Source organism: Nyctereutes procyonoides, unplaced genomic scaffold (assembly GCF_905146905.1).
Source record: "Nyctereutes procyonoides isolate TBG_1078 unplaced genomic scaffold, NYPRO_anot_genome, whole genome shotgun sequence".
In the NCBI taxonomy this organism is placed as follows: Eukaryota; Metazoa; Chordata; class Mammalia; order Carnivora; family Canidae; genus Nyctereutes; species Nyctereutes procyonoides.
Window position 1 is genome coordinate 22235419 of NW_026575034.1, and position 9866 is coordinate 22245284.

The window sequence follows — 9866 nt, forward strand, 5'->3', positions numbered from 1 at the left end:
GGCAAGCTCAGGCCCATGTGCTACCCCCACAGCTCCTGCTCTTTACAGCACCTATCACAGTTCGTATTCTGTATAATGAATAGTCTTCAAATACAGTTTGAATGCTCTGTGCCCCCAGACCATCACCTTCTGAAGGTGTCTCTGACTCATTTGACTCTCTAATCACTGACAAAATACTAAGCACAGGGTGAGTATTCCATTTCTGTGCTGGCAGTTGCCAGAAAGAGTACTTTGTAACCTTGGTGAGATTAGGGAATCTTAGAACTCAGTCTGAATCTTTGGGGCTCCCTATCTACCCAGGAATCAGCCTCAAGTCCAGAAAGTGAGAGCCACCTATGGGATGGTCTTCAGGGATGCTAGAAACTGTGCCTGCTTTGCAGGCAGGCTGGTGGTAGGAACGTGCCAAGGAACAGAGTACATGGAGGCAGCTCTGCCAGGACACGAGACCTGGAAGTCCTCTGGAAGGACCCTAGGGTTGTTGCAGGCCTCCGTTCCTCCTCCTTTGTTCTCCATGAATCTTTGAACCTCAGACCTATGAGCTTATCCTCCAAGTCCTCCCATGCATTCAAACACAGCTCTTATTGCCAGCTTTTCTCCCATATGTCCCCTTCCCCACCAGCCCACAAAGAACCAGACTCAGGCAGCAGCAGACACTGGAGATTGGATGTAATTGCATCTCAAGATAGGCATAAGCAGAGCTCAGACTGGGGCCCCACGATGGTACAGTGGCAGGGGTGGTTGGGTCACTCCCAGCACCCCCACCCTGATTCTGGCTCTCATTCTTCCTCAATGACTCTGGAACAACATTGTCTCCACAGTAAAGGGCATCATAGTGGATTTGGTTCATAGTGCAGCTGCATTCAAGAACGGGGGAGTTAGGGTAGTGGGATACAGGGGAAAGGCACAGAGGAAAAGATATGGTCTGACCACCTAGGGCTCCTATGCCTGCCTCAGCTTCTCCACGGCAGCATCCACATCACCCCCAGTGGCTATGAGGGCCTGGAGGTTGGCTTCGGGATTCAGAAAGCCCATTGCTCGCAGTTGCTCTAGCTGCACCCGGAAGTGAATCTCGGGCTGCAGCTGCTGCGGATTGGCACCAACAAGAGCTTGCAACATCTGGAGGAAGGGGGTAGAATGGAGGCCTAGCTCCACAGAGCCCTGTGCTGGGGGAACCTCAGGAGCTGGGGAGAGAGGGGGATCCTCAGGCATAAGGGCACCCTCCCTAGGCTCTGTGCTGCCTGCCATATTTCCCAGCCCTGCTAGGCAAGGCATGAACCAGAGGAGGAGGCGCGGGGCTTCAGTAGCCAGGACCTGCAGACCCTGCTCAATCTGTAGCAGGGCATGCATGGCACGAGGGTTAGCCATGGCTGCCTGAAGGTGCAGCAGCAGTGGCAGCTGCCGGCGCATCTCATCCTGCAACTGTGGGACCTGGCTCATGCTGGTAGGCCTCAGAGATCTTGGAAAAGCTGGTGGTGGCAGCCAGGCATGCTCAGGGCTGCCGAGGGTAGCCGCCACAGAGGAAAGTGGTGAAGGAACAAATGGTGGCCGGTGAGCAGAATGCCCCAGCCCGAAGACAAGATCAGGCATGTTGGTGCTGTGGCTAGGGGAGCCATTCCCTGCACCACTTTGGCTTCCATCTTGGCCAGTATTGCTCTCTGGGGGGTATCTTAGGAATGATGGGCTAGAGGACTTTCCCTTGATGGTTGCTGACTCTTTGGGGAGAGGCTGGCCTGACTCACGTTCTTGGGAGGAGGAGGAAGTTGGGGGGATACGATTTCCTGGTGGTGGTAGTTCTTGGCTGGGATTGAGGGTGGATGCAATCCCTTGCAGATAGGTTCCCAGGGACTGGGGGGTCTCATGTAATTGCTGAAGATAGTCATAGAGCCCTATATTACCCAGAATGTTGGGAACCCTGTTTCTAGTTTCGGGTGCATCCTGGTCTCTAGGAAGCCTGCCTCGCGTACCCCCTGAGCTTCCATATGTGGAAGCCCAGGGGTTGGGGAGAGGGTCACAATTCTCTGTCCTCGAAGGTTGGTTGCTGCTGCTGGTGGCATTAACAGTAGTGGCAGTAGCAAAGGGATTGCCACCAAACTGCTCCTGTACTGCATTCAGCATCGGATCCATAATATCTGTGTACATGGTACGAAGCACATTGTAGCCACCAGGGATGCTCTCCAGGTTACTGAGCGCCCGGTCCTGGCTACGCATCATCTCTTGCATCATGGCCGGGTTGCGCAGGAACTCCAGTGTCTGACGCATGATTTCAGGGTTGTTGAGAATATGCCCAATCTCGGGGTTGTGCTGGATCAGCTGCTGCATATGGGGGTTGTCGAGAACTAGCTGGCGCATCAGGCCTGTGTTGGACAGCAGACCCTGGATGAAAGGGTCATCGATGATCTGAGCCACAAACTCAGGCACAGACACATGCTGCCACATCAGTGAGCTTGGCTGGTCAGGGAAGCTACTGGAGGTCAGGCCTAGCCCACTGAGGCCTGTGAGAACACCTAAGCTAAAGGTGGGTGGCATATCAGCTGGGTAAATGGAGCTCGATTGAGGGAACGATCCAGGGCTGGAGGCTGGGGCAGGGACTGAAGCAGCTGGACACTCAGTGCCCATGGTGCGGCGTTGCATCTTGATGACCAGGTGGACAGTGAGGCCATCTCGGACTCCACACTGTGCCAGTGAGTCAGGGTCCTTGAGGATTTTGCCAGCAAAGATTAGGATCAGCTGATCAGGGTGGGCCTTAAAGCGCTGGGATATCTCTTCCTTCAGCTGCTGGATGGTGCAAGTGTCTGTAACTGAGAAATCCTCCTTGTCCTTGGGCGTCTTCACTGTCACCTTGATGAGGCGGGGGTCCTGGATTGGCGCTGGGTTGCCCTGTGGCAGGGCCTCTCCGCTTTTGGCCATGGTGGGCAGCAGGAGGCCCAGGTCTGTGGGGACACAGCTGGGGGATGGGGATGGGGGTACTGAATCATCCTTTTGGGCAGTGGTGAAAGAAGGAAAGGTGAGCGGGAAGAGGGACTGGGGTCTCAGGGTAAGGGCACAGGGAGTTTGCATGGGAGGGGTACTGAGGTCCTAGGATTGGATGCTTGAGGAGGATTATGGATCTGAGAGGTTTCAGGGTCAAAAGAGGGACACTGGATGCCCTGAGAAAGAGGTCTACGGTTGATGAGTGAAGGGCAAAGGTAAGAAGAAGGGTTTGGGTCAGGACATACATACCAATCAGCTGTGGCCCCGTCCTCCCTCTTATACCGGGCTCCAAACCGCCCTCATCTTGCTAACAGCCACCCCTGAAGCCTTCTGGGCCGGAACCCACTCCATCAGGTGACCTCTGTGACCTCAGCACTGACATCACAGCCTCACACAATGGATTCTTGAGATTCCTCCAAGGTGCTCTGTATCCTCAGGAACTCCCCTCTCCCCCCCCCCACCTTTACCTCTTTTATTACCTTTATCTTGATGCCTTCTTCACAGTGGGTCTGGGCTGACCCTTCCGTTTCAGGCCAAGAGTCCTACTTCCACACATCTGTATGTGGTATGTGGAGACTCACCTCAGATTGCCCAATTAGGAAAGGCTCATGCTCCCTTGTCCCTGTAAAGACCCAAATTCAGCTGCAACTTGAATTGCTCCTCTTCCTGGCATTCTAGGTTTCTGCCTTCTCTTTGATTCAACATTAGCTACGAATTTTTAATATATTTTCAGAGCATTAACTTACTGATAGGCAAGATCTAGAGCATGAAAGAGGGGATCCCTGGGTGGCGCAGTGGTTTGGCGCCTGCCTTTGGCCCAGGGCGCGATCCTGGAGACCCGGGATCGAATCCCACGTCGGGCTCCCGGTGCATGGAGCCTGCTTCTCCTTCTGCCTGTGTCTCTGCCTCTCTCTCTCTCTCTCTCTCTCTCTCTCTCTCACTGTGTGCCTATCATAAATAAATAAAAAAAATATTAAAAAAAAAAAAAGAATCATAAAGGTCTAGAGCATGAAAGAGGAGCCAAAAATGACATAAAGTTTTTATTTTACTTTTTAAAAAGATTGTTGTTATTCCCCCAAAGAATGCAAAGAATGGATTGGCTATTTACTGAGATTTGGAAAAAAAAAAAAAGACCGAGGAATAAAGTTGTTAAACAGAAAACCCAGAATTCAATGCTATGTACATTTGAGAAGCTTATTTTATACCCAAATGGACATGAAGGGAGGGAGTTCACTATTGTGAGTCTACAGTTCATCAGCCATGGCAGGGTATTTAAAATCATAAGATTCATGAGTAGCAGTAACATGATAGAGGTAAAAAGACCAAGGCATGAGCAACTACATATTTACAAGTCTGGAATATAAGATGTATTCCATAAAGGAAATTGAGAAGAAATAAAAAATATAGTCAGAAAAGAGAGAAAGGGGAAAAAAGCAAATGAAGAGTTTCAGAAAGAAGAGAGTAACCTATGGTATTGGATGATGCTGGCGGGTTAGGAAGATAAAGGCTGAAAACTATTAGATTTGACAAGAGAATGGAGGACAATGATGAGCCTGAGTTTGGAAGAGTGGAGGGGGCAGAGATCTGGCTGAAGTATATTTAAAAGCAAGTGAGGGGTTGCCTGGGTGGCTCAGCAGTTGGGCCTCTGCCTTTGGCTCAGGGCGTGATCCCGGATCTGAAATCAAGTCCCACATCAGGCTCCTTGTGGGGAGCCTGCTTCTCCTTTGGCCTGTGTCTCTGCCTCTGTGTGTGTGTGTGTGTGTGTGTGTGTGTGTGATGAATAAATAAATCTTTTAAAAAAGCAAGTGAGTTGGAAATGAAGTAGATTAAATAAGAGTATTATACATAAGAGAAAGGGTACGATGTCTGTGTAGAAACATGGGGATAGAGATGTGTTTCTTAGACGGACAATATTATATCATGCTTTTATTCTGATGGGAGCAACATAGAGGAAGGACAAATGATGCAGAAAGAAGAGAAAATAATTGCAAAAGTAAACTGTTGTGTAGATGAATTGGAGAGACTGAGATCAGTGCCTTAGTGGAGAGCTTGATTTAGGTCCAAAGATAATTTACTCATGATAAGAGGATGGAGGACAGAGCATACAGACTGTCAGTGGACAGTAAGATTTCAGTTATGGCACAAAGGTGGGGATCATTTAGAGGAAACGTTAGATAGAGTAGGGTTTTGCTGTTGCTAAATTATGAGTTCTAGATGGTGGGTGGAAAGGTTTGGAGAATTGATGACCAATGGAAAAATTGGGTCAGATGAGGGATTTTCAGAGCATATTGGGGTAGGAATCAGAAAAATGATGCAAAGAGCTTGGGCTTTCATGTAAACTGTGGTAAACAGGGTATAAAGTTCGATCATATTAATTGATTGGATAGCCTGAGTGGCTTACTCAGTTAAGCCTTCAACTCTTGGTTTTGGCTCAGGTTATGATCTCAGGTTTTGAGATCGACTCCTATTTCAAGCAGGTAGTTAAGCCGCACAATAGGCTCCATGCCTGGTGTGGAGTCTGCTTGGGATTCTCTCTCCCTCCAGCTCTTCCCTCCCACTCGAGCTCTATACATACATACGTATATACATAAAAATTTTTTAAAAGATTGATTGGATAGAAACATCTTAATGGGAAGGTGGAAAATCCATTTTAGATGTAATTCTTTCTTGAGACATATCTTTTTACTAGTTTGAGGGGGTGGAGTGGGAGTCTGGCAATAGATCTATAGGAGTTTTGTGGATTCTCCTTCAATCTTGCTGATTGCAGTGTCAGGGCTGGAAGAGGGGTGGTCTGTGAGAAGTACACAAATTTCTGTGGGTACCCTTTGCAGACCAGAATCTGAATACCAGGCACCACCTCTACTGCTCCAGACACCACTGTCTCCCACCCGCTCCATTGCAAGAGCTGCCTCACTAGTGCTCCCACTTATATAGTTCTACCTCTACTACAGTCTTTCCCCACTTTGCAGCCAGACCCACCCACCGAAACTCCTGCATTGTTTGCTCGAAATTCAGCAGGGATTTTCTACTACATTCCTAGTAAAATTCAGAGTCCTCGTCAGACCTACAAAGCTCTTCCTGATTTATCTGATGTTCTGTTTTTCCTCCCATTGTTTAGGTCACACTCCACTTCAGCTACAGCATCTCCTTGTTATTCTTCAAATACCTCAAGAATATTCATTCCTACCTTATGCTTTTACCCCTAGGTAGCCTCCTATGCCTGGAATATATTTCTCCCAAGGGAGTGCATGTTCAGTTCTCCCATTTCCTTTTGATTTCTGCTCAACTATTGCCTTACAGAGAGACCTCCTGGATTACCCCTGCTTGTAGAAGAGCTTATCCTGCTTCATTGTCCCTCATAACACTTATTTGTAAGTTAGGTAGAATACAGTCTTATCCCCATGAAAGTAAATTCCATAAACAAAGGAAATTTATTTGGTCACTGCTATTTCTTCAACGCCTAAAATAATATTTAACTTATGTAATTGTTTACACACCAACTGGCTGGGATACTCCTCTGGAGGCAGGAAGAGGAAGAGATGGGGCCTTGGCTAACTACAGAGAACACAAGCTACGGATATTAAATATGCTGAAGGATGTATATTCTTGGAAGCTGCCATGCCCCGGATGCCTGAGTTTTGGCGACAGGAATATGCAGTCAGGGTCGGCAGCTCCATCTTTCTGGGCTCAAGAGTGAATAGTAACAGTCCAGGAAAGTCCTATGATTGTGACGATGGCAGTTAGTAAGAGATTCCTAAAGAGGACAAATACTTACCTTGACCTAACTGAAATGTGGACTTTTCCTACTCTGGCCCACCAGGCCATTCTTCCACTTTTAAACTTGAACAATTTGGACTTGGAAAGTTGAGGAAGTCTTTATGACTACATACCTGTGTCTATCTATAGCAATTTTCCCTTTCTGTATGGGTATGTATGACTATCTTCCTCTACACATGGATGAGTCTGTGTATGCATCTTTAGGCATCTGTATGCTTCTATGCATGTCCATAGCTGTGTGTGCAGTGTGCTGAATATCTGTGTCTATCAATGTGAATCTTTGACTGTATGACGTTGTGTATGTGTGCAACACTGTTTGAGGCTATGTATACATGTTCTTGGATATGTGAGCATGGTATCTGAGCTTATGGTTCTATGCATGCAACTATGATTCTCTATCTCTAAATTGACATATGCATGTGGTATGTGTGTGTGCTCATGTATGTACCGTAGGTGAGACAGGGAAATCGTACACACAGATAGTTCCTTTTTTTTTTTTTTTTTTTTTTTTTGCAAAAGAAACAAAGCCAAACCTCAGATGGGGGTATGTGGGAGTAGCCATTTTATTGACAGATCTTCTACCCATGGCCAATGGTCTATTCTTCAGTGAAGAAAGCATTGTTTGGTTTCTCCTGTTCCAGGGCCTTTCCTGGTTGGAAGCAGCAGAAGAGGTAGAAGAGAGAGATGATGTGGTCAAATGGATCATCAGGCAGGTAACAAGCAAATAAGTAGGCATGGTGGTTAGAATCCCTGGGATCTCTTGAGCTTGCAAATAGCAGCGCTGGTGTCCCCCTCAGTAGCAATGAGTGCTTGCAGATTGGCATGGTGGTTCCCAAATCCCATGGCCTGAAGAGATTCCATTTGCTGGCTGAAACGAATCTCAGGGGCTTGCAGAAGATGAGAAGGGTCTCCAGCTAAGGACTGTAGCCTCTGCAGGCCTGTTCCAGATTTGTGGCAGCATTCAGGACCTTTGGGTTCAGCAATATCTGGCACATCCCAGGCCCAGGGCACTGTGTCAGGGTGGCTGCAGCTGGGTGCAGGGAGCCAACCCAGGCCCCAAAGGTAGGGTGCAACCCAGGGTAGAAGAACAGGAGCCTCTGTGGCCAAGAGTTGCAGACCTTGTTCGATCTGCAATATTGCTTGTGATGCTTTAGGGTTGGCTAGGGCTATAAGCATGTCGGAAAGCTGTGTCTGCTGTAGGAATGTGGGCAGCTGCTGCCTATACTGTTCGCTCAGCTGGGGCATACTTATGAACAACATCATCTGGGCTGCCAAGTACGGGTTGTTCAAAAGCAACTGCATCATACTTCCGGTGATTTGGGATTTGGTCTGCTCATCTGAAGGCTGGAGGTCATCCTCTAATTTCTGGTCAGAGCTATCTAGAGAGATGGTGGCATCTATGTCCTCTGTCTGGGGCTGCTGAGTGAGCTCTATGCTGGGTAAGGCTGGTACCCTCGCCGGCTGCTGAATGGGACAGGTAGGACTCGGGGCCTTGGTGGAGATAGTGGTGGTATGGGTACTGGGAGTATGGTTCACCTTGTTGGGGGTAACACTGGCCGAGGTGATGGAGGATAAACCATGAGAACTAGTATAGCTGACTCGGGCTGTAGGGAGCTGTGGAAGCTGGTCCTGCGGTTCCTGGGGTGGTGTTGGAGATGGAGGCGAGGACTGAAGTTCTTGCAAAACTTGTCCTTCCAGGAGAGCTGGGAAAGGGTAGCCCCCAAAAGGATCTTGTGAACTGTTGAGCATTTGGTCATTGCAATCAACATAACTCTGACCCAAGGCATTATCCCCACCTGGTAATGTCTCTAAGCCCGGGTGTGACTGTGGGTTCAGTGGATGCTCAAGAATCTGCTCAGGTTGCTGGATCTGCATTATCTCTTGAATCATGGCAAGGTTTCTGGCCAGCTCCAGAGTCTGCCATAGAATGTCAGAATTGTCAAGGATGTAGGAGACTTCTGGGTTCTGCTGCATCAGTTGTTGCATGTCTGGGTGTTCTGAGATGAACTGTCTCACGAGGTCTGTGTTAGATAGAAGCTGCTGGATACTAGGATTCTGTAGCATTTGTGCTACATACTCTGGACCACTCACTTCCCGATCCTGGGAATGCACTTTGGGAGCATCAGGCTCCACAAGGAGGGCTGATTCCACTGGGGTGTGACTCACACCCGCAGGTTGGTATACCCCATTGGTGTTTTCTTCAGTGTTTCTGACCCGGTGGCAGGGCTCTTTGGTCGGCAGGTTCCGGGAGGAATGCGCTAGGAATCTGGAGCTGCGTTTGGACTTGATGACCAAGTGAATGGTGTGGCCATCTAGGATGCCCCTCTGGCTCAGTGTGTCATGGTCTTTGAGAAGGCGGCCCATGAAAACCAACACTAATTGGTCCATTTGGCACTTAAAGTGGGTGGATAGCTTCTCCTTGAACTGCCTCACAGACGTGTCATCAGCTATCATAAAGTCTTCCTGCTTGCCTGCTGTCTTCACTATCACTCGGGTGACACTCGGAGAAATGTTCTTGTCTGCAGGCATACCTGAAGGATGCCCACTCTGGGCCATCCTGGGTGTTCGAGAGATGACATGCGGCATGGACCTCAGTGGGAAGGCAGATGGTGAGCAGGTGGAAACCAGGGCAGAAGGGGTGAGGGCAGAGGAGTGTTTCTGCTGGCCCCCGTCTCAGTTGTTGTGTTCTCAAGCCAAAGGCTAGTTTCCTTGTTGCTGAGAAAGGGATGAGTGACCAGGCTGGGGCCAGGTATTTTATGATGTTATACCCCCGACCCCAGTTCTCCAGATGTGGCCTAGCTGAGGCCTGTTGGCTACTGATTCATAGTTGGTACTAGGTGGGCTAAGTAAAGATGACTCCACCCAGGGCTGCCCCTCCTTTCTGCCCCACCCACCAAAACCATAACTTCTTCAAAAAAGGGATATTGTGAAGTCAACTCTAGTCTCACAGTCTCTGCCAGGGAGTCATATTTGTGTATGTGTGGGGGTGGGGTCACCAGATCTTCATACTAAAATAAAACAAGGTCATTTTCCAGAAAATGGAGGTCAGGTTCTCAGGATGAAACTATTAAACTATTAAAAAAAAAAGACCAGATTGCTTATGTGAGATGTGTGCTTCT

At 48.6% G+C, this 9866-nt stretch overlaps 2 protein-coding genes across 2 annotated transcripts; both read right to left on the bottom strand.

Moving 5' to 3' along the window:
• Positions 1–939: 939 nt before the first annotated feature.
• Positions 940–2907, bottom strand: LOC129505116 (ubiquilin-3-like). Its single transcript, XM_055318064.1, has one exon. It carries the CDS (start codon positions 2905–2907, stop codon positions 940–942), a length of 1968 nt encoding a protein of 655 aa, XP_055174039.1.
• Positions 2908–7488: 4581 nt separating this feature from the next.
• Positions 7489–9333, bottom strand: UBQLNL (ubiquilin like). The gene has a single exon (XM_055317744.1). It carries the CDS (start codon positions 9331–9333, stop codon positions 7489–7491), a length of 1845 nt encoding a protein of 614 aa, XP_055173719.1.
• Between the last annotated feature and the right edge of the window lie 533 nt (positions 9334–9866).

Excerpts from the sequence above, each read along its gene's own strand:
- LOC129505116 (XM_055318064.1), bottom strand. The coding sequence starts at position 2,907 with ATGGCCAAAAGCGGAGAGGCCCTGCCACAGGGCAACCCAGCGCCAATC.
- UBQLNL (XM_055317744.1), bottom strand. The coding sequence starts at position 9,333 with ATGCCGCATGTCATCTCTCGAACACCCAGGATGGCCCAGAGTGGGCAT.